At 38.0% G+C, this 25,784-nt stretch overlaps 1 protein-coding gene across 2 annotated transcripts in view; it reads left to right on the forward strand.

Annotated features, from left to right (window-relative positions):
* Positions 1 to 25,065, forward strand: part of DEUP1 (deuterosome assembly protein 1) — a 101,297-nt gene extending 76,232 nt beyond the window's left edge. The window contains exons 12-14 of one of the 2 annotated variants that reach the window (XM_008262709.4): positions 6,524 to 6,720; positions 14,040 to 14,154; positions 24,002 to 25,065. In XM_008262709.4, the coding sequence (XP_008260931.1) occupies positions 6,524 to 6,720; positions 14,040 to 14,154; positions 24,002 to 24,178 (489 nt within the window). In that variant the 3' untranslated portion in view covers positions 24,179 to 25,065. The remainder of the gene's footprint in view (positions 1 to 6,523; positions 6,721 to 14,039; positions 14,155 to 24,001) is intronic. The other variant, XM_089332403.1, reaches the window with a different exon arrangement.
* The last annotated feature ends 719 nt before the right edge of the window (positions 25,066 to 25,784 follow it).

A 25,784-nucleotide genomic window follows, 5' to 3' on the forward strand; every position in this document is an offset into this window, starting at 1 on the left:
TCCTGGTCTCCCATGGGGTGCAGGGCCCAAGCACCTGGGCCATCCTCCACTGCACTCCCTGGCCACAGCAGAGGGCTGGCCTGGAAGAGGGGCAACCGGGACAGAATCCGGCGCCCCGACCGGGACTAGAACCCGGTGTGCCGGCGCCGCTAGGCGGAGGATTAGCCTAGTGAGCCGCGGCGCCGGCTATATCATTATTTTTAAGTCCTCTAAAATTTAATATATTTGGATAATATCAAAATAACAATAATTTTTCTTCTCTAGGCAAGGAAATTTCTGATCTTAATGTTGATCATTTCCAAATAATACAGCTTTGCAAATTTTTCTGCTTACCTAGTGGTGAAGCGCCCTACTCAGTTCCACTCGGGGAAAGATGTTCGCAGAAAGCCCGTGCTCAGTGGTAAAAAGAGCAGCCTGGCACTCAGTTACCTCCCAGTGCAGGCAAGGGGCTGGGCAGCTCCTAGTTTCCTCTGAAGAATGTACTGATGGGACTAACTACTTGGTATCTAAGTTTTCCTGGGTCTCCTTGACATAGTTAGTCTAGTAATAGCACTGGGCAGAGGCTCTGCTCTGAAAGATGCTTTCCTTGGATTTGTATGGAAACTTGAATGCATGGAGCAAAGAAAGGGGTTTTCTTGATTTTATAGTAATACTCAGTTCATTGAAATTTTTAAGAAGACCAGTTTGCCTTGCACTAATCCATACAGTTTGCTAAATGAAATAGCATAAAAAGTTAGTTCCTTCACAATGATTAAGCATCTACTTGCATGCTGAAAACTAACATACTAACCATGAAACATGATTAAAGAGTCTTTCTTTTTAGTCTAATTATTGTTGAATATACATAACTAAAAAGAAAAACTGTATAGGCATAATGCTATCATTCAAACATTTCACTAGTTCAACTGATCTCATCTAAGTCTTTCCAAATAAATAAGCACCAGGAGGGTTTGTCATTTCAAGAATAAGAAATGAGGCTTCAGACCCTGCCACTCACCTGGGAGTCCCAGATGGAGTTCCTGACTGCTGGCTGCTTCCTAACTTAACCCCGGGCCATTACAGCTATTTGAGGCGAGAACCTGAGAATGGAAGAGTGTGTGTGTATGTGTGTGTGTGTGTGTGTTTCCCTCTCTTGCTCTAAATCTGCCTTTTAAATAAATGTTTCTTTTTTCTTTTTTAAAGATTTATTTATTTACTTGAAAGTCAGAGTTACACACAGAGAGAAGGAGAGGCAAAGAGAGAAATAGAAAGAGGTCTTCCATCCACTGGTTCACTCCCCATTAGGCCGTAACGGCCAGAGCTGAGCTGATCCAAAGCCAGGATCCAGGAGTTTCTTCTGGGTCTCCCACGTGGGTGCAGGGGTCCAAGGACTTGGGCCATCTTCTACTGCTATCCCAGGCCATAGCAGAGAGCTGGATTAGAAGAGGAGCAGCCAGGACATGAATCGGCACCCAAATGGGATGCAGGCACTTCAGGTGGTGGCTTTACCCACTATGCCATAGCGCAAGCCCCTAAATATACCTTTTTAAAAAAAGAATAAGAAATGAAGGTAAGCATTTGTCCTAGTAGTTAAGACACCACCTGGGACACCTGTACAGTCTTATATCATAGTGCCTGGGTTGGATCCTTAGTTTTGACTCCTGATTCGAGCTTCCTGATAAGGCAGATCCTGGGAGTCAACAGTGATGGCTCAAATAGTTGGATTCCTGCTATCCACGTTGGAGATCTGGATTGAGTTCTCGGCTCTAGGCTTTGACTTAGCTTTGGCCTGGCCCAGTTCCAACCTGTTGCAGGCATCTGGGGAAATAAGTCAGTGTTATGGAAGCTCTCTATCCATTTGTCCCTCTACCTTTCATTTAGATTTCTTAAAAAATTTTAGAAAAGAATAAAGAAATGAATGAAAACTATGGATTTCTAAAATTTTGGAAGAAATAATAATTGAATACCGGATCTCTAAAATAACCAAACGGAACCACAGAGGTAGATTTAATTAATATTTATTTTTGCATGTATTTAATCATCTAATGGAAGATACATTCCTGAAATCATTAGAAAAGTATTCAAGAACATAAAATGAGAGAACCTAAAAATAGATGGTTGTCAAGGAAAATGGAATATGCTCTTAAATTTAATACATATAAATATATTACCTATGTAATTCTTTCAGGTCATATTCATCTACTTATTTAATTATGTACATTTAGAAAATTGTGGGGTTTAAAAAACTCATTGCTATTATCTTAATTATTTTAAGACAACATGCGTCCAACAATCATCAGAGATATAACCTAATTTCATAGAGAAAACTTGAGTAGAATTTTAACTGAACAGCAGACTATCAGATCATACATTTTCACTGGCAGTTATTTGATTCAAAGTCAAATTTTGAATCTTTCCAAAGATGAGATTCTTACGGACATCTGGTTGACCTTTTTCAACCAGATCTACACATATAAACTTTTTCCCTATAAAGAAAATTTTATAAGACAGTGCCTCTTCCATATTTATCAAAAGTCTAATTTTAGAATAAGCAATCATGAAGCTAGCACTGTGGCATACTGGGTAAAGCCGCCCCGTGCAATGCCAGCATCCCATATGAGCACTGCTCCACTTTCAACCCAGCTCCCTGCTAATGCTCCTGGGAAAGCAGCTGGATGGCCCACGTCTTTGTGCCCCTGCACCCATGAGGGAGACTCAGAGGAACCTCCTGGCTCCTGGCTTCAGCCTGGCCCAACCCTGGCCATTGGGGTCATCTGGGAGGTGAACCAGTAGATGGAAGGTTTATGTCTCTCGCTCTTTCTCTGTAACTCTTTCCAATAAATAAAAACAATTTTTTAAATTATCCTTTAATAATCCTTTCTCTTTTAATGAAAAAGACTAGGTCACTCTTATCTGCCATAGTGTCTCTCAAAAGAGTAAATGGTGACAAATTCCAAGGCAAGGGCCTACCAAGCAGAGAAAGACTTTCAATAGCCCTCCTTCTTCAAAGAACACCTTGGTCAATGGACTTAGAAGCATGTAACCCTTCCCATATGGTTTGGTAGAAAAGTTCACTCCCCTAGAGCATTTTCTTCCATTCAAAACTGAGGCCTTTCTGTGTATTTCCTAAACATCCATAATATGTTAGGCAGGAAACAGAAAACTTAGTTAACAGACTTGGTATTTAAAGCAAAAAACGAAACAAGTAGGCAAACATTTTAAAGACCTAATCTATATGTATATTCCTACACTTATTTATTTTAAAACACATGAATAATTTACACTGTTCCAATTAGTCAAAAATTTTAGAAAAATCAGAATGAATATTTAAAGCATTCAAAGCTTTAAAATTTAGGAACTTCAAAAAGCACATTCAATGCGATAATCATTTATAGTTATGGACTTTGAACCATAGATAGTTGGAGCTCAAAAAAAAGTTATTTCAACTCAGGTTGTGCTTAATCAGCAGGTTCACTGCTCATGAATATTGAAATCATAGTGCTAGAAATGACCAGATAGAGTCATTCAAAGCATTTTCATTGTGAAAATACATCCTGTTTCTTAAAAATCTTTATGAAAAGTTCAGATACCCACTAGGAAACTTCTTATAGCATTTAATTAAAATATTCTCAGAAATCTTTATTCTTACTCTAAATCTCTCATTTTGTGATTTAACATATTTCATATTCTATTCTGAGGACATATTAGAATTGAGTGGCTCCTACCAGGTAGTAAAACTTTATGATGAAGCTGCCTTGCTCAAATCTGTGTGATTTTGGCAAAATTTTATCTGTGAGATGAATAAGATAGAATACTTCAGACTCAGACCCTAAGCTATATGCTTTTAGTATATAATCTGTTGCATCATTCAGTAGTGGGGAATGGATGATTTAATCAATGTGTGATCAGAACAATTAGAATAATAATTAGTATTCTCTCCCATTTTATACCAAAATTAATTCCAAATCATCTACAGAATTAAATATAAAATAATGAAATTATAAAATATATAGAAGAAAATGTAAGTGAATATTTAACAGATTTATAATGAAAAAACTAAGATATGAAAGTAAGGAAGAAGTCACAATAGATTCCACTAAATAAAAGCAACAATTAAGCCTCTGGATAAAACATGCCACACACTAAAGTTAAAACTTAAAAATCATATGGAAACATATTTTTGACTAATTCAAGAAATAGTGTATTACTATACTTAATGTAAAAAAAAATCTTTCAGTTTTGGTTTGGTTGAGAAGAACATAAACATCCTAATGGAAAAATGAACAAATAACATAAGGAGGTAAAAAAAATCTGTCAGGAAATGTATAAAAATATATATAAGTTCACTAATAATCAAGTAAATATAATAGCTCCTGTCTATCAAGTTAGCAAATTTAACAAAATAGTAATGTAACATTGTCATGCATGTGATAAGATAGGCTCTTTAATACATTAGTGATAGGAATTTTTGAGATTGGGAACTTATGGGGGAAGGGTGGGAAATGACACTTTTTATCAAATTCCTAAAAAATATTCAACTTAAGCCAGAGATCTACTCCTTGGAATCTAGCTAAAGAAATAAATACCGGGGCCACCACTGTGGTGTAGCAGGTAAAGCTGCTGCCTGCAGAGCCAGCATCCCATATGGGGGCCGGTTCGAGTCCCGGCTGCTCCACTTCCAGTCCGGCTCTCTGCTAGGGCCTGTGAAAGCAGTAGAAGATGGACCAATTCCTTAGGTCCCTGCACCCACGTGAGAGACTCAGAAGAACCTCCTGGCTCCTGGTTTCATGTCGGCTTAGGACCATTGCAGCCAACTGGGGAGTGAACCAGCGGATGGAAGACCTCTCTCTCTCTTTCTTTCTCTCTCTCTTTCTTCCTCTCCTTCTCTGTATAACTCTGACATTCAAAGAAATAAATAAATATTTTTTAAAAAAGAAAAGAAATAAGTACCACAATTTGTGTAAAAGAAAAAATCAATACAATGTTACTCATAATTTTGAAAATAAACTAAATATTCCATAACAGAGCAATCAAATGAATTTGCTTATAGCTCTACAATGCAGTCATTAAAAATCTTATGTTTGAAGGATATATAATATTTGAGGAACAAAAGCAGATCTCAAAACTCTATAACATTTTTCACATTACAATTTTGATATTGGGATTACACTTTTAAAAGTATCCTTGTTCACTCTGACCTCAGAATCAGCCCTTAAGGCATTCAGATCTGGCTAAAAAGCCCATGAGACTTTCTCAGGCATGGAAAACCAAGATACTCTGGCAAAAAAAAAGACCTAAATGAAAGATCTCTGTGAGTGAGATCCCAGCGGAAAGAAGGGGCCATCAAAGAAGGAGGTAATTTTCTCTGAAGGGAGAACTTCCACTTTGATTATGGCCTTGTCTAAATAAGGTCGGAGTTTGTGAACTCAAGAGGCTTCCATAGTCTTGGCAACTCATGACAAGAGCCTCAGGTGATTACTGACATCATAAACAAGAGCGTCAATTGTTAAATCAACAACAGGAGTCACTGTGCACTTACTCCCCATGTAGGATCTCTGTCCTTAATGTGTTGTACTATGTGAATTAACAGTAAAACTAATATTCAAACAGTACTTTATACTTTGTGTTTCTGTGTGGGTGCAAACTGGTGAAATCTTTACTTAGTACAGAGTTGATCTTCTTTATATAAAGATAGTTAAAAATGAATCTTAATGAAGAATGAGATGGGAGAGGGAGTAGGAGATGGGATGGTTGCGGGTGGGAGGGTGATTATGGGGAGAAAAACCGCTATAATCCAAAAGTTGTACTTTCAAAAATTATATTTATTAAATAAAAGTTAAAAAAGTATCCCTGTTATATTTTATATTGACTATATTTTCTATTATTCTTATATATTGATAATTTTCTAAGTATCCATATGCTATCATTATATTGACATTTTGCTAATTATATTGTATTTTCTATTGATAGAAAAAAACGTGAGAAGGATATAAATTTAATTATTACTAGAAGTTATCATTGAGTAGTAGTATGGAATATTTATTTTGTTCTTAATATCTTTCCATAATTTCTACAAAAATAATACTACTACTTATGACATCTATTATTTAACCAGAAAAAATATTATTTTAAAATGGAAATGTATGTTGTTACTAGTTTCATCATTTATCAATATTAGTTCTTTTATTAACACTATTTCTGGCTCCGTTATTAATCTGTTATTTTTGTGCTTATGCCTATAAACACACAAAATCATTCTGTTCCAGACAGAGAGGATGGTAACGCATAGAGCAGACCATCCGTACTTGGGCATGGTCGTAGTCCATGCATTGCTTTTATAGCAAATGTGTCGTTCAGCAGCAGTTGCCACTGATTATGTGCTTGTTGTGAAGAGATAGACCAGTAGGAGGTGAGCAAGAGTAGAACCACTGGGCTTGGCTCACATGAAAGGGCCTTGCTTCCAACACACACATCCAAACACACAGAAAGTATGCAAGGCTTATGAGAGACAATGTATTCAATAATGGTTTATTTTATTCTTTAGAGTATGGATTTCACTAACAGGGAACATTCAAGGCATACATCTATCAACAAACTGGAATATGAAAATGAAAGGCTTCGAAATGATCTTGCAAAACTTCATGTTAATGGAAAATCGACATGGACGAATCAAAATAGCTATGAAGAAACTGGAAGATACTCCTATCAAGGCCAAATAAAAATGGAAAAAAATGAAGATAGGTATGCCGGTTGCATTATTTAAGGATATAAGTTTAAAAACAATTAAAATTTACTTCTCAAAAATTCAGATTATAACTACACTTTCTCATTGTTTACAATTTATATTATAGTGGTAATGCAGTAGTCTAGAGCATTACTATATTTTAAAAATCTTGTTGTCACTAGCTTTCAAAATATAACAGTGAAATGGGTGGGGTGTGACAGTGGATTTTAGCTCAGCAGTCTCTTCAGGCCATCCTTGGAAGCTGACATGGCATGCAAAATATACAAATAAGTATTCTTAATTAATTTTTTACATCATAGCAACAGAGAAAACTAGATCTTAGTAGGTTAGGTACACTGTTCAAACAAAATAGAAAGTATTGGAAGATGTCACTTCTGATAATATTGACGGTCTAGCTGTGGCAATAAACTGTTGGTCATTGCTTAAGAAAGGAATCTATGGGGCCGGCGCTGCGGCTCACGAGGCTAATCCTCCACCTTGCAGCACCGGCACACCGGGTTCTAGTCCCAGTCAGGGCGCCGGATTCTGTCCCGGTTGCCCCTCTTCCAGGCCAGCTCTCTGCTGTGGCCAGGGAGTGCAGTGGAGGATGGCCCAAGTACTTGGGCCCTGCACCCCATGGGAGACCAGGATAAGTACCTGGCTCCTGCCATCGGATCAGCGCAGTGTGCCGGCCCCGGCGGCCATTGAAGGGTGAACCAACGGCAAAAAAGGAAGACCTTTCTCTCTGCTCTTTCTCTCACTGTCCACTCTGCTTGTCAAAAAATAAAAATAAATAAATAAAATTTAAAAAAAGAAAAAAAAAAGAAAGGAATCTATGACTGTGTAAGAGATTTTCTCTGATTGTATGGAAAATCAATATTTTCTCTCCATATTATTCCTATGCTCTTTAAAATGTCACACTTCCAAGTTTTAAGTAAGTATATCATAAAGTAGGCTAATTTTCTCAATTTTAATAAATCAGGAAATCAAATGTGTCCAACATGGAAAAAGCTCAGAAAAACAGGTAAATCCTTTTCTACAGGGTTTCTCAGACCCATTAATATGCTAATTTACACTGTAAGTTTCCAAGAAGGGGTTTGGTGTATATCATTCCCCAAACTTATTTCATAATCAGATTTCTTAACATTCTGTGATGCAGAGAGGTGGCAAATAGGCTCATACTCAACTTCACTACAACTGTGTTCAGAAGCTCATAATACTTAGCATGAAGAACCTCACATACTGATCTCATATAATAGGATTCATACTTAAGACCTTAGAAAATTTGCTTAACCTTTGTCACCCTCAATTTCCCATTTGAGAAACAGGAAGAATGATTGTGGGATTTTAGTGAGAATTATAAGAGAAAATCTAGGTAACATATTTAGTTCCATAAATGTTAGCCACTATTATGGATATTATTACTAACAAAATTACACCTGTAACAGCACTACTTTTCCAACAACTCACAGTGCCAAGAAAGTATATTTTGGTGAATATGTTAGCAGACACAGGTCTTTTCGCTTGGGGTGTTACCAAATAACCAGGCTCAAGGGCCAGTTGCTCAAAAGAAAGCTCTCCTTACTTTACTTACTTGAAGCAAGTAAAGAGACAGCAGAGTTTTAGTTCCCTACAGAAACTGCCCTCGTGGGAAGCAGCTTGCCGGGGCTTTTTTTGCAAGGGTTAGGGCATGTCGAGAATGTAGAAGAATGGCAGAGCCCTTCCTGCCCGTAACATACATCCAGGATCCACAGAGACAGCGAGAGCGCCCTTCTTGTTCAGGCGACCTGCATCTTCACACATCAAATGTTTAAAAATCTGACTCAAACTGGTTTCTTACAACTCTTCCTATTCATGGTGGTCCGACTCCCTCCAAGTACAATATTGCAAGATAAGCCTTCCTGGACCATCCCCTGAAAAACAAGCTTTGCAAAGTCAACTGTTTCGGATTCTCTGCCCCTGTTCCTGAGCCCCTTTCTTGCCTACATCCTACACTCTTTCTTGCAAATAGACAAATGACTGAATCTAACATCTGCAGAGATAGTCCTGTCGATGACAGTTGCCACTAGGCTCATCTTTGTAACTAAGCTCACTCATTTTATTTTTAAAGATTTATTTTATTTATTTGAAAGACAGAGTTACAGAGAAAGTAGAGACAGAGAAAGAGGGCTTCCAACCTCTGGTTCACTCTCCAAAAGCTTGCAATGGCAGGGGCTCAGTCAATCTGTTGCCAGGAGCCAGGAACTTCTTTCGGGTTTCCCACATGCATGCAGGGGACTCCTCTGCTGCTTTCCCAGACACGTTAGCAGGGAGCTGGATTGGAAGTGGAGCAGATAGGACTTCAACCAATGCCCATATGGGATGCCAGCACTGCACGCTGGAGCCTTAACCTGCTGTGCTGCTGTGCTGCTGTGCCACTGCGACAGCCCCACAGCCTGCCCACTTCTACAGGGAGGTAAGTCCATAGCCCATGGGCCAGTTTAAAATAAATGTCTGCTTGTGGAAGATGGCCCAAGTCCTTGGGCCTCTGCACCTGCATGGGAGACCTGGGAGAAGTTCCTGGCTCCTGGTTTCAGATCGGCACAGCTCTGCCATTGCACACATCTGGGGAGTGAACCAGTGGGTGGAATACGTCTCCCCCTTCCCCCCTTTCTCTGCCTCTCAAATAAAATAAATAAATCTTTTTAAAAAATAAAGAAGAAAGATATGTTTAATAGCTCTCCCCTACTTTCATCATCTCAGCTCTGAATGCATTAGAAGGGTACATTCAACCCCAACGCAAGATACAGCAAGCATTCAAAAGTGCTAAATAACCCTTTCTCAGGTGGTTAAGTAAGACTAGATGCTACTCTGCAAAAGCATCAGTGGCGGCGGTGGTGGCAATAGTATAAAAACAACAATGGGCGGGCGCTGTGGCTCACTAGGCTAATCCTCCGCCTAGCGGCGCCAGCACACCGGGTTCTAGTCCCGGTCGGGGTGCCGGATTCTGTCCCGGTTGCCCCTCTTCCAGGCCAGCCCTCTGCTGTGGCCAGGGAGGGCAGTGGAGGATGGCCCAGGTGCTTGGGCCCTGCACCCCATGGGAGACCAGGAAAAGCACCTGGCTCCTGGCTCCTGCCATCGGATCAGCGCGGTGCGCCGGCCGCAGCGCACCGGCCGCGGCGGCCATTGGAGGGTGAACCAACGGCAAAGGAAGACCTTTCTCTCTGTCTCTCTCTCTCACTGTCCACTCTGCCTGTCAAAAAAAAAACAAAAACAAACAAACAAACAAAAAAAAAACAATGGGAAGATGGAACGGGTCTTTGGGCCACATCCACAGATCTGTTGTCTGGTGAATGTGCCCACATCGCCCAGCTGCTATAACTGAAAACCTGCCCCAAAGGGGTCTAACCTTGATCTTGGTGTAAGAATCTATTTTCTAACATAGAATAAACTCTCTACAAAGTGTTTCCCTTACTATATGACTTCAGTTCTCTGGAGGTCAAGTAATTACCCCCATGTATATAGTTTTTTCATGGTAAAGAGAAAACCAAGTCCCTACAGATACTATAAAGGGTCTTCCTGTACATTTTAGCTGCTGGCCTGTATTGAACACCCTGAGTTGTTTCCTGTTCTTGCTTGTTGGAAATAACTTTGAAGCCTTAGACGAAGGTATCAGGTGGTGCTGTTGAAACAAAAATACAGTTGTAGTATTTTTAAAAGGTATTTTTATTTGGATTGCCTCCATTTTTCTCTTCGGCAGGCAGTACAGAATGTGTTGCAAGTGCCTAACAAAAACAAGACAGTAGGGGACACAACCAGCAACATAAGAGGTAAAGCGCTCAGCAGGAGCTTATCTTAATAAGCAGTTTGGACTGCTATTCCTGCAGCAAAGCCTTGTGTCCTGCCAGTTTCATTTGTGGAAAGTTTCATTAAATTTGTTTTAATGCCTTGTCTGATTTCGGTGTTCTCCAGTGACCTGGTTTTTTAAAAGAAACAGCATTTCAAATGTTCTGAATAAATTATTACCATGTAAAACCCACTATGGGGATGAGTTGTGGACATGCAAGGACACTGTGAACTCACCAGTAGAGAACTGCAAGGCAGATACATCTCTATTAATTTTACCACGTAAAAAATGAAATCTTTCCCACATAGCTCAGTGAGTCAAATAGTGAAAGCTATACATATTTCTCTGACATAAATTAATTGGAAAATATATAAGCCATTTTACATATCAGAAGCTAGTGAAATAAGGTCTTATTAAACTATTTTAGGAAGGAAAAACCTTTTAGGTAAAGGCATATGAAAATAATGTTCCACAAAATAAAGTCCACTGTCTAATTATAAGGGAAATCTTGACTTAATGGAGTAAAATTTATTAAGCATGAGATTATCTTTTATTCAGCCTGAAGCATCTCACTTTTTGTTATTTTTCACTTCTGTTCAAAGTGATAAGTTTTTAATGCTCATTCAGTTAAAATGTGAAGCTTTTCAGGTTATTCTAAAGCATTTGTTTTCCAATAGTACAGTGACTCAACACTTTACAAAACTGTGAGTAAAATATAATCAAATTTGATGAGGGTGTTTTGAATATTGTTCTTAAAAGTTACACTTTTGATGTTTCGGGATAATGTATAAGCTAATTTGGAGCAGTGGTATCCAGAATTATTTATATATAACTAACTTTAATGATAAATCAATTCTACAATAAATAGAGTTTTATTCCTATAGAAGATATATTAAATTGAATTTATGCTTTTAAAAGTTGTGTCATGTTACTGGAAAAATTTTAGTAATCACAAACATTAATCATTAAAGTGGCTTCGGGTCTAGCTAATGAATTATAAGACTGTAATATAGAATGTCAGCAGGATTGTCATAAGCACCCACAGGATGGATCCCTTGCCATCTAGAAGCCATAAGGAAGCTGAGAAAATTTTGTCTGTTGCTCAATAAGGAGCAAAACACAGTAGGCTGAAGAGTGCTGGGTCAGGAAACAGTGAGCAGCTCCCAGAATAGGAGCTATGTGCAGTGTTAGAACGTGAGCCTGGGAAAAGGTGATACAGCATGATATGTGATGGGACCTTGTTCCTGCTAAGGACGTTGTCTGACAGCCCGGGAGAAATTAATGGAAGAACAACATTTGCTGTACAAGTCAGAGCACTCTGAGAACTGTGACACATTGACGCAAATATCAAGTAGATAGATATGGACTCTTCAGGTCCTTCCTACCTACCTAGCAAATTAAGCAGCAGTCTTGGAATAGAGCTTGTGGTAAAGCTAACTGTACAGATCAGCTTGTGAGGGAATATGAAAAGCCTCTGAAATAATTTTCAAGATAGCTTTTAAATTGATATAGGTAACATTTTATGCAAGGTGGTTTTATGAAGTATCTGAATAGCTATATTCTAGAAGAACTTGTCAGATATAAAGATGATTTAAAACAAAAGTACTTTACTCCATAATGTAGTCTTCCCTTTCAATCTCTACATTTTATTGATCTTACAATAATAAAAATGCTCCTATATAAATTTTAGTAATTAATACCATAAAACTATATCTATACAGCCAGAGAAAAATGGATAATTGAGATAATTATTTAGATAATTTAGGACAAATAATACTTTTCCTGAAATCTCTGTATAATTGAGATTACAAAGTTAGATGTGTGTGTGTGTGTGTGTATTTGAACTACTTGTATAATTATTTTTTTCCCTACTGTGCTTTGAAGTATAGAGGGTAGCCTCACTCAAATTAAAAGGCTTGGTTAAAGATCATGTGGAAATGTCCTATGCAATTTTTATTATTCTGTTTGATTTGTGAGATGTTTCATCTCATTGTGCACATCATAAACCATGTTATTTTAGTTTAATTTGCCATTCTGTTTCCATGGTAATTATGGTTTTGGAAAATGGGTAGAAAAAAGATTTATTTCACAATAAATAAAAATGTATAACATGTTGTGTTTGTTTTTATGTACTAATTTACAGATGCCTCACTTAGCTTTTATTGCTATTTGTATGCATAGCTTTGAAAATGTTTCAGTAACAGAAAAAAAAGCCAAGTCTATATAGATTAATTTTTGGACAAGAACAGAGAAAAATTATGTGGACTATTCTAATTACATCAAATTAAAATCTAATCCATAATTATCTGTGGTCAATTTGAATTATTAGCAAAATTAAATAATTTTAAATGGAAGAGATTTTTATGTTTTCATAGTCTCTGATGATCTGATTAAATTTAGACCCCATTTTTTTTCATTAAATATTTAATCTCAAATGGCCTATGCTAAGATAAAAAAATTTTTTATAAAATTTTGGGATAAATTGGTTCATTTCTTTGTTTTATTATTCATTTGTTCAGTCAGCAAATTGAAATTAAAATCTCACTGGTATTCTTTTTTTCACTGTTATTTTCCACCCTCTGTTTTAGCACAAATAACAGATTGCATGCTGTGCCTTTTTTCCAAATTATGGGTTCTGAAGTAAAAAAAAAAAAACCCTGGATTTAAGTCCAAAATCGAAAATTATTACTTCCTAGCAATTACTCGGATTTAGAAAGTAGATTACTCAAAAAATAATTTAAATTTTAAGTCTTAGTTTCCTTATCTATAGATAGTATTCACATTGTTAGGATTATTTTGAAAACCAAATGAGTTTAAAAATAATAATAACAATAATACCTAATCTTTACTGGGTGCTTACTATATGTCGGCTATTGTGTTCAAAGTGTTTTACATGTATTAAATAATTCAAGTCTCATAACAACCCTCTTTTATAAAAGAAAATTAAAGTTACCAAGAGATAAGGTTGACTCTTCAAGATCATGTGACTAAAAGTCAAGATGGTATAAATTGAAAATATTATATACATCATTAAGCTCAGTAGAAATTAGAATTTTTATACAAAGATTTATTTTATCATGAATAAAAAGTATAATTCTATTAAGAAAGCCAGTAAAGTTAAGTGTAACAGAGATTAAAAACAGAGTATCTATCTAAAATATTGAAGGGCATCAATATCAGCTGTTTAATATTTTTCTTAAACCGGCTTCAGATTATTTAATTAAATGGCACAGAGATATAAAAGGAAAACACAGAAGAGGAAGCAACATAGGCAGAATAGCTTTAACAACTATCATGTTTTCTGCTCCACTGTTAATCATTCTAAATCTTTTAAGTAAAGCAAAAATTATTCATTAGGAAAATCTTTTTTAAAAAAATACCCAGATAAAGAACCCAAACATTTGGTTGTGTTTTACTTGTAAGAAGACATCAAGGAAATTAGAATTCTTAGCCACATAAACATGCATGTATCACTGGTAGCAACAATAACAAATATACCTTCTCTTTTAGACTTAGCCAAAACTGTGAGCCAAAGAGAAGTGCAACACCTTCATTACTACCTTTGACTTTTCCAACCAAAGAAATGACAAGCCCTTTGGTTAGCGATGATGAAGTATTCCCACTGGTGAGTTTCTGGTTGTTTGGACTTTTTTTTCCGTTTAATAGGTAATTATTTGTTCTTACATTGATATCAACATACTAGTGTACATAGTAGCTAAAAACAAAACAAAAGTTGCTCCCTGATCTGCAAGTCATTTGACCAAATGATGCAGGAAAAGAAAAAGTCTATTTTGTTTCATGAAGTCTTTTCAGCCCACAGTTATGCATATACTATGAGGTGTGCACCACAATTATAGGTGGTGCTTTTTAAATGTGTAATCTTAGGGACTCATGCCTGTCTGTTCCATGAGCCCTCAAAGATCTGTATATTTTATAGAGCAACAGGTTATCAATATTTTTATTGATCTTGACTTATATAAACATATACACATCCTAAGTGGACAGCTTGATAAATTATTACAAAGGCAGCACATCAGTGTAACTACAACCCAGGTGACAACAGAACAATCACACCTGTCCAATCACTCATGTCCCCCCTACTAGTCTCTACTTCCACTTGCTCCCATCATCCATTTTGCCAATTTGTAAATTTGATAGCAGTAGTATCACATTATATGTCTTATTTTGTGTCTGGCTTCTTTTGTTCAACATTGTCTCTGAGCTTCATCATCAACCATATTGTTTTACATAATTGTAGTCCATTGTGTATTTTTTCCTCTATAGTATGTCATTGTATATAAATACCAGGCACAAGGAAACTAAAATTCATTTATTCCTTCTACTTTTGATAGGAATTTTAGTCATTTCTAATTTGGAGGTATTGCCAAACTTTTCATAATTAAGCCAATGAATATCCCCAAAAATAGTGAATGAAAGTTCTCTTGCTCTCTATTCTTTCAAACACAGGTTACCATGTGTTTTAAATTTCAGCCATGTGGTCAGTGTGTAGCAATATCTTACCATGATTTTAATTCATATGCCTCTGGTGACTAAGGAGCACCTTTTCATAAATTTATTGGCCATTTTGCTATCCTTCTTTGTAAAGTGACTTCTTTGCTTAATTTTCTTTTAGATTGTCTTTATTCTTCTAATTTATAGGATTTTTCATGTATTCTAGATATAAGTCCTTTGTCGGTTTATGTATTGAAAATATCTTCTACTCTTACTTGCTTCTTTTCTTATGGTATCTTTCAATGAACAGAAGTTTCTAATTTTAATATATTCAAGTTTATGACTCTTTTCATTTATGGGTAGTATTTTTGGTGTCCTATTAAAAATTCTTTCCTGTCCCAAGGTTATAAAAATACCCTATGTTATCTTCTAGACACTGTGGTTCTTAACTTTTATATTCAGATATACAATCCAACTGGAATTAATATTAGTATACGATGCAACTTAATATTCTGAGTCCTTTTTTCCTAAGGAAATGTTCAATTAGCTCTGTACCATTTATTCCAGTCCTGTAGATTCCTTTGGATTTTCTATAGTTACAATCAAAATAATGATGGTCTGATTTCTCACTTTCAAACCATTATACCTTTCCCTACTCCTTTTCTTTGCCTAATTGTACTAACTCAGCTCTCCAGTAAACACTGAGGATTAAATATTACTAGTATCTTTCTCTCATTCTAAATCACAAAAAGAACGCTTTCAAAATTTCACCCTTGTGTATGATATTTCCTGTAGATGTTTTATAGATTCCCTTAGAAAGGTTAGAGAAATTACCTTTCATTCCTAAATTGCTGATTTGTTCATAGATAATGCATTTTATCAAATGCTTTTTCTTCCTCTATGAAAACAGCCATATTTTTCTCCTTTGCTCTTTTAAGGTGATACTTTATCTTGATTTCAGATTTTAATCCAACTTTGCATTCTTAGAACAAAACCTCACTTGATCACTGGATTTTTTAGTCCATTAATATTTGGTTTAGAATTTTGCTTTGTGTTCATAAGAGAAATTAGCTATAATTTTCCTTTGCCATCCCTGTCATGTTTTAGTATCAGATTATGGTGTATTCAGAAAATGAGTAGGAAGGGTCCTTAATTTCAATTTTAATATTTTTCAGTTCTTGAATTTTCACTGATTCTTTTAACAGTTTCTACTTCTCTGCTGAAGTGTTCTATTTTGTGATAATTTATTGAATGTAATAATCAGTTTTAAAAACATATGTATTTTTTCCAATTCAGAAAGTACATAAAAATACTTTTAGCAATTACCTTACCTTATATTCAAACTATATTATGTAATGTTTTAGTGCCCATTTGATATTAAGTATTTTTAAAAGTCAAATACAACAATTAAATTAGATGGGAGTATCCCATGAATTCTTTTCTGCTTTTCTGGAATCTGTCACCCTATATTAGTAAGAGCTTGGAAGTAAGGTTGCAACTATTGTGGCAGAAAAAAAGAATTAAAACTTTTAACTTTTGAAGCAAAGGCAGAAACTATCAGGTTTTCTTTAACCCTCAATTCAAAGTTGAGACAGATTTCTGTAACAAAAGACAGATTATAAGAGAAAAAACAAGCAAGCTGAATGCTTGTAGTGCACAGTGTGTGGGCAAAACGATTCAAAAGCAACTCAAGTCAAAAGCAACTCAAAGTAGCGGCTTAGAGTCTGGCTTATATATCCTCTTCCACAAAGAACAATGAATTTTAGAAAAGTGACAAAACAAAGGGAAAGCAGTCCTGGGCTTCCAAAGGCAGAACAGTGGAAAGAAGTACCGTCTGCACCCAGATTGCTCTGTTGTCTCTGAGCTAATAAAAGTTGTAATGAAAAATTTACATCCTGTCCTTAGGAAAGGGGGCACATAAAAAGACCTTCTGTCTTCGTAAATCTCCATCCTTCTCTTGGGCCAACAGAAGGGAAGGCATCCTAATTGTCTTTAGCTCAATAATCCTTCATATCTTGGGAGGCACACTATGGTTTCCCTCAGAAGTTGCAGCAATCTGTAAAGCCCTGAAGTGTTCTTTGTGTACAGCTCAATAAAATGCCAACATTATTTCAACAAAATAAAATTTCAAACCCAGAAAGTAAAGAAACTTCCTCATTTAAGTTATGGGAATCTCTAGGGGAACTTTGTGAATTCTGTACCAACAAAACTTTGCTCTTTAATGACTCAAATTTTAAGCACGAATTCCAGTCAAGCAATACATTTTCACAAAGTGACAAAGCCGCTAACTATTGCATTATTCTAATAGCGGATGGCTCAGGATCTTAGGATCATACTCTAATGTTTGTCATACATCACCTCATCAGAGATACCTGAGCAGCCAACCTATAATAGCATCTCGCTCTTCACTCCCTGTCTCCTGGTCTTGCTTTTTTCCCCCTTTTTACATTGTACTTCACTATGACACATTTTGTTTGCTTCTTCGTTTTCCTAGCTTCCTACAATGTAAAATCCATGAAAACAGAGAATTTTTCTATTTTTGTTTACCATTATAACAACACCTAAAACAGAGCTTGGCACTAACAGGTGCATAAAAGGCATGCAGAAGCATATGTTGATTTAACTTAATGAACAGTGGGTCTCCTACCACTTCTAAAATTATACATTATTCCTTTAAGGAGTTCTTAAACCTTCAGAGTTACAGGGAAAGAAAATCCTTTACTGTTGTAGGGTTGGGCATAGGGAACTTAGTCTGTGCAGGAGGCCTTACATTTCTCTGAGAGACATAGGCCAACTCATTGTTGCGGGTCCAGCAGTTTCCATCCACGGCTCCATTCTGTCTTCCACATCCATACCATTCCTACCATGCCGTCTGTGATTCCTAGTTACTAACTAAATGAACACTTTTAAGTATTTGTCTTATTTAATCCTGTTTTCTTGAAACTCTTCTATTCTCTGTCTTCTGTGACACTGTTCACTGATCTTCAAGCTGCCTTTCTGGCTATTCTTTTCCTGTCTACTTCCAGTGTTCTCCCTCCTACTCCCTCCCCTTACATGTAAGTATTATCATCCATTCTTAAACATGTATGAGTGGTAAGCACACACTGTAAGGCAAGTCCTGTTCTTTTTTAAAAATATTTATTTACTAAGTTATTTGAAAGGCAGAGTAACAGAGAGGGAGGAAGAGATAGAAAAATATTCCAAACATGAGTGCACTCCTAAACTGGCTGTCACAGCCAGGGCTGGGGCAGGCTGAAACCAGGAACAGGAGTCTAGAACTCCTTCCAGGTCTCCCAAGTGGGTGGCAGGGGCCCAAGCATTGGAGCCATCCTCTGCTGCTTTTCTAGGCACATTAGCAGGGAACTGGATCAAAGGGGAGCAGCCAGTACTCCAATAGGTGCTCATATGGGATGCCACTGTGGCAGGCGGTGCTTAACCCCCTGTACCACAACGCCAGTCTCAAGGCAAGTCCTCCTCTAAATGCATCTTCATATGAGACAAGTCTATGATACAGTACAAAAAGAGGGAAACCCCATCAGTGCATGTTATTTGGCTACAGAAATGAGTGAAGTATCAGTCTATGCTATACTGTAGATGAACCTCAAAAACATGCTAAGTGAATGAAGCTAGACACAAAACATCATATACTATATGATCCCATTTATATGCAATAGCCAGAATAGGTGCAGTCATAGAATAGAATGGGTGCTGGAGCTTAAAAGGGAAGAGGAAGAAGGGAATGAAATGGGAAAAGTAGTAGTCAGAGGAAGTCCAGATGTACAGGGATAGTAGGCTGAATGATGGAGTTTGGATTTTATTTTAAAACACTGAGAAGCCACTGGGAAGTTTCAAGTAGGAGCATGTATTAGTCCATTTTCTATTACTGTAACAAATACCTGAAGCTTGGTAATTTATAAAGAAAAGAAGTCTATAGGTTTATTTAGCTCACAGTTTTGGAGGCTGAAAGTCCAAACAGCATGGTGCTGGCTCAGGCGAGGGCTCACTTGGCTGATAGCACATCATGGTGAATGGCATGATGGTGGAGTGTGTGAGGAGGGGGAGATCACACGGAATACTAGAAGCCAGCAAGCAACTCAGGGGCCATGCTTGCTCTTTTCCAACAACTTGTTCTTATGAGAACTAACAAAAGCCCCATGAGAACCACCTTAATCCCTTCCAAGGGTAGCAAACCCCAGTGACTCACCTCTTAACGGTCTCTCCATGTCTTAACATTGCCACACTGGGAACCAAGCTTCCAGCAACCATATCAGAGAAAAACAAACCATATCTAAACTGTAGCAGAGGGAATTCATGATCTGTCAACAGTTTTTGTAAAAAACTTTGCTAAATAAAGTATAAATTACAGAGGATTAAGGATGGAAGTGGGGAGAACTATTATAAGGCTATTCCAATATTCCAAGCAAGAAAAGATGGTGATGCTATCTTGGTAGCCTTGGAGATGGAGCAACATGATGGATCCAGGAAATGTTTTAGAGCATAAACCAGACTTAACAATAAATTGGTTATGAGGATTGAGGGGAAAAGAGGGATCTAATATTACTCCTGGGATTTCATCCAGTGCACTGGGTAGGTGGTAGTACCATTTCTGACATGGGAAGGCTAGGGAAGAAACAGAAGAGAAATTAAGATTTCTAGGTTGGACATTTAGGTTTGAAATATTTATTAGATGACCACATGAAGATATTAAGTAGTCAATAGGATTTGTGAAACTGGTATTTAAGTCTATGGAACTGGATAAGAATATTTAAGGCAGTATAAAGGAGAAATTGTCCCAAGACAAAGCATTGGTTCATAACAGTTAGTGGTCCAACGAGAGCTCAAAGAGAAGAGTTTGATAGTGAAAGGAGAAGGGTTCAGGAAAGGACATGGTTCATTTGCAGAAGCAAAGTCATTGAAAAAGTAAGAAGGAACAGGATCCACAGTATAGGTGGAAGGATGAATCTCTGTAATATGGCCACAGTTCTAAATGGATGGGGAGAGATGAGGGAATTCTTCCCTGAGGAGGAGGCCAAGTCAAAGACAATCAATCAGAAAATGAATATATTAGGCAAGTGCAGTAGAATCGCCAGGCAGCGTTAATTGGCAGTTTGGCATCTGTGGTGTTGAATCTTAAAGTGAAACTAGTGCATGTTGTAATGTAATCCTCCCACCCCCAACCTGACTGCTCCAGCATTCAGTTGCTCAGGTCTAGGCATGAGCCAGGCAGATGGGTTAAGCTAATTAGGGCCATATTTTACCCAATAACTAGAATAGAGACAGGATACAGGGAGGAACACGGTGTGGAATGGTTATAATGATGGACATGAAATGCAGGCAGAGTTAGAAAGGAAGGGAGGACGTGAGGAAGACGGTGGATTGGGAAGAGTCCAAATGAAGTCAAAGAAATGCTGGATTAGGAGAGTAAGTAAACTGGAAGGATAATAGGTAGATTGCTTTAAATCTTGATTACTAAATAATGCAGTTATCATTGATGACAACACCAAGAACATGGGCATAGGAGTAAGTACCCAGGGTTCTCTTTTTTAAAATTATTTTTTCTTAATTTATTTGCATAGTTTGGAGGTTTTTAATCTATCTTATGGTTTTAATAGTCATCTATAATGTCCAAATCAGTGCCTCTGATCCAGATGTATCTTCATGTGAGAGACAGACACAAGAGACAGAGAGAGAGAGAGAGAGCATGAGCTCTCATCCACTGCATTACTCCCCTAATGCCCACAATGGCTGCTGGTGGGCCAAGCTGACATCAGGAGCCAGGAACTCAACCCAGATATTTCATGTGGGTGTCAGGGACCAAACCACTTGAGCCATCACCTGCTGCCTCCCAGGGTCTGCATTAGCAAGAAGCTGGAATCGGAAGCCAGAGAACTCAAACCCATGTACTCCAATATGGGACTTGGGTGTCTCAGCCAGCAAATTAACCACTAGGCAAAATAACCACTTCCAGATCTGTCTTCTGAGACCCACTGCCTCCTTGACAGTCTATTCGAGTTCCATGTCACTGAAAACTCTGCATTATGCAAAACCAAATGCATTTTCTTCATTCGTGTACTAATTAAAAATTTTTACTCCAAACACACTCTGGCCCAGCATATGTACTAGAACCACTCAGATCCCCCTGCCGCCACAATGCTCACTGCACCCAGGCAGAGCCTTGAGATTCTGGTTGGTCAGAATTTCTGGGAAAACTTCTAAGAAATGAGTTAATGGGGGCTGCAATTGATCCCAAGGCCTTAAATGATGCTTCTCATTTCCTCACCCCTGTCAAATTCTTTCCCATTCAGCTAGCACTTCTGCTGGTCCAGATGGCTTCCCTTTAGGGCAACCCCTGGATACCATGGCCTTAACAGGATGTGAGTTCCGTATTTGCCTTTTATAGTAAAAGCTGGGCACAAGAGTAAAATGATCATCTAGCACCAAGCACATTCCTCAATGCCTCCACTGTACAGTAACATTCTTACAGCTTCATGGTGATTAGGGCCTGTCACCTCTTCCAGGACAGTGACTACACCCTGTGCTTCTGATCTGATGGCACAAGGAGCTCAAACTGACCAATGGCAGCCAGAGCTTTAAGTGCAATGGGACTCTTACCTGTCTCTGAGACTCAGGACTGGAAGACCAACCAACCCTAAAGGTACAGAGCCAGAAAGCACAGATTGCACAGAAGGATAGAGAATAAAGCCAGTCCTACTTCCTTTCTATCTGTAAGAAGCAAAGCACCTTATGACAGGTGTAAAGTCCATACCACATACTGAAGAACTGTACCCCAGCCTCAGAGGATAAACTCTCCAAGTGGTACCTCAGCTGTGTCTTCAAGAGGCTATTGCAAAGCATGCTAGCACCCTCTGGATGGTGCTGTGTGTAGCTAGGACCAAAGGATACTATGGTCATAACACCAGACCAATACCTTACTCTTCTTTACTATTAAGCAGGATTCCAAGGCAGCAGATTAGTCACTCCTTGAGCCTTCAGACAGTAGTGCTGGCCAGTCCCTTCAGGAAGGAAAGGCAAACCTACAGAATACAAGTCAATTCTAGTAAATACAAAACATTGCCCTTTCCAAGGTATAAAGGACATGATCTCATCAAATTACCACCAAAGTGCTGATTGGTCTTCTTGAGGGATGGTGCTGCATCAAGAGCTCATCTTTAGTTTCTATAACAAGCAGGTAGGACATGCAGTAGTAGCTAGATTACACGTGGTGAAAGGGAGACCATGCTATTAGGCCCATACGAAATATCCACTAGGGTGAGTAGATCAAGTCATCCTGTCCACTTGCTAGATGCTCTGTCTCAACCAGGACTGAATGGCAGAACAGAAACTGCTTTTCCAGATGGCATGGCCTTGCTTCAGAATCCTAAGGTTCTACAACATAACTTTCACAGTGAGCCTTGCCACAGGCTCCTCAAGGCATTCTTCTCCAACAGAGATTCTTCTAATATGGGATCTGCCAAGCCACTTGACCCAAGTAAAAGAATCTCTTTTACTCTATCCTGAACCTACTCTAGAGTCCTTTCTTGTTCAAACAAACAAAAGCAGCCTTCTGTATCACTCAATGAATAGTCAGATTAGTCTACCCAAAGGTGGAGTATTTTCAAGATGCATTAATTTTTGCTGTACTTAAGGTATTCTAACATGGCCCATGCTACTAGACACCAAAAACAACGTGACAAGTCCCTGAATCTTTTGTGGGTTAATCTTTCACCCTTTGGAGTATTTGCATATTTCCAAACCTTCGATATACTTGCTATTTCTTGCTCATCAGATCTTAGTAACATGATGCTAGTGTTAATATATCATATTCTATGTAATAGTCCTTGAAATGTCCAGGTAGTCCAGGCCCCTTCAGAATTTATTGTGACAGCATCATTAAGATAATGTAGGAGCAAGACCATGCATGTGTACTGTTGTCCTTCTCCTGTGAATGCCATTTCTGAGCTGTCTTTTTATTGAGTACTAAAAAGAATGCTTTTGCCAGATCAATAGCCAGACACCATGTACCCAAGGTTATTATTATTAGGTTTTATATATGAAGATACCACATCTGGCACAGTACCTACAGCTGGGGCTACTACTCAGATAAATTTGCAGTACTCCACTATCATATGTCATGATCCCTAGTTTTGTCAGGAGCCAGACTGGTGACCTAAATCCCCCTTTAACAAGGTTCCTCCTACACCAATTGTTGGCTCTTCAAACACTTCACAAAGTCAGATTATCCCTAACATAACAAAAATGAAAGAAAAATACAAGGACCACAGAACTAGATAATTAAAGTATTAATTTCCCCTACCTTTTAAAAAATCAACTGTCTTTGCCTTTTTCAATGAATAACAACAAAATTAATCTAATATTGCCCTTTATTCCTTAGCACAGATGTTATTTTTTGTAAATATACACTCAACAGGTAGCAAACAGTTAAATTGCTTTTTCATATCACCAAGAAGGATGGAACTTCCCAGCTATAATGGACTTGCCAGCCATGTCCCCACATCATAGCCTGCTCCACTATGGCAACACTTTCATCCCTGGGAGAATCATACAGTCAGCCCTCCTCACCCGGCTAACTCCAAGTACCAATTAGCCCCATTCCTACACCAATCCTTAACTTTTCTTTTTGTTTGTTTGTTTATAAGCCTTCTTTATCCAAGTCTACTGTAATCTTTAGCTTTTGTGAACTGCCTGCTTTCAGATGAGAAGCATTGGCTTTGCAAATTCATACAGCATGTTTTAGGCAGATTCTATGGTGATTACATTGTGCTGCAATTGCGATTGAACACTACAATGTCCATTTCTAGAACTTCTTAATGTAATGGTGCTGTGATATCTTCCTTAGTTCCTTGAGGATTTCATTAGCATTATACAATAGGAGTTCAGCTCGAGACATACAATTTAGTTAAGAGTGGTGGTGTTTGACAGTATGTCAGGGATAAAGCCTGGAGACAGGAAGATTTAAGAGGGCTCTGTGTTCCTCATCTCATTTTTCCTTCTCTGTTTAGTCTCCCCCAGATATGTCCTTCCCAGCTTCTTTGGCTGCACAACATTTCCTTCTGGAAGAAGAGAAGCGAGCAAAAGAACTTGAGAAACTTCTAAATACACATATCGATGAACTGCAAAGACACACAGAATTTACTCTTAATAAATACACCAAGCTAAAACAAAATAGACACATATGAGCTTTTAAACTTTTTCATTTGCTTCCGCCACCCCAAGGAAAGAAAAGCTCGGACAAAATATTTACAAAGATGATTCATGAAACTAAGAAATTGTGTTGTTTTCTTGAGTAAATAGCTTCTGTAAGGTGGCTAGACAATAGTATTTTGTTCAAAAGCTGTTTGTATTTCTGCATTAACATACTAAATTGTTCTGCTGTAGAGTTACTATAAAATAAACATGACTACTCCAAAAGAGATTGTTTTCCAGCCTAAGGAATATGTTGGAATTACATATACAATTTTTCCCACTTGAATCATGTATGCTAAACCCATTTCCTCTGCAGCAATGCAAATTGAGAGAAAGAGAAGTGTTGTATTCCAAATACAGATCAATCAAGTGCAGTTCAGTTGTACTTGATTGGAAAGTTCATGGATTTTTAAAGATGAAAAAATAGTTAAATGTTTTGAGCTATGTAGACATCCCAGGATTTTTTTGTTGGGAAAAAATATATATATAGTTCTACTGTTTTTACATTCACCTATGTAATGTCTCTGTTTTAACACAATAAAGTACATGGAATGTGAAATTTACAAACTTCAAGTATATGTGCCAAAGATTAATGCTTTCCTATTGGTACTAATTATTTCATGGACATGAAAAGATAAATAAAATATAAAAATTAGTGTTGTAGCATTCTCCTTGGTAATCACCTCTGTTTCTGGTACAATAAAGGAATGCAAACTGAATGGAATTAGAACATAAATGCCAAATCTATATGGACCAAGAATAGTTTAATAGTGAAGAATAAAATTCAAGTTAAACATACACAAGAATTGGGGAGAGTTTTTGGGTACAGTGGGTTAAATTTCTTGGGATACTTGCATTCCTTATAGGAGTGCATGGTTGAGTTCTGGCTACTCTGCACTTCCAATCCAGCTTCCTGCTAACATGCCTGGGAGGCGACGGATGATGGCCCAAACACTTGGGTTCCTCCCACATACGTGGGAGACCCAGATTGAGTTCCTGGCTCAGCCCAGCTCATCTCTGGCTGTTATGGCATTTGAGAAGTGAACCAGTAGATGGAAGATATCTCTCTTTTTGTCTCTCCATCTTTGTCACTCTGCCTGCATTGCAAGTAAATAAATCATTTTTAAAAAAATACATGAGGGGGACTGGTGCTGTGACATAGCCGGTGAAGCCTTGGCCTGAAGTGCCAGCATCCCGTATGGATGCTGGTTCGAGTCCCGGCTGTTCCACTTCCAATCCAGCCCTCTGCTATGGCCTGGGAAAGCAGCAGAAGATGGCCCAAGTCCTTGGGCCCCTGCACCCACGTGGGAGACCCAGAAGAAGCTCCTGGCTCCTGGTTTCAGATTGGCGCAGCTCCAGCCATTGGAGCCAATTGGGGAATGAACCAGTGGATAGAAAACTTTCTCTCTCTCTCTCTCTGCCTCTGCCTCTCTGTAACTCTGCCTTTCAAATAAATAAATAAATCTCTAAAAAATAAAAAATACACAAGGGGGGCAGGTGCTGTGATGTAGCGGGTAAAGCCACTGCCTACAGTGCTGGCAACCTATATGGGTGCAGGTTCGAGACCTGGCTGCTCCACTTCCAATCCAGCTCTCTGCT

The sequence above is a fragment of the Oryctolagus cuniculus genome, chromosome 1, assembly GCF_051225735.1.
Source record: "Oryctolagus cuniculus isolate XC-2025 breed Fujian yellow rabbit chromosome 1, ASM5122573v1, whole genome shotgun sequence".
NCBI lineage: Eukaryota > Metazoa > Chordata > Mammalia > Lagomorpha > Leporidae > Oryctolagus > Oryctolagus cuniculus.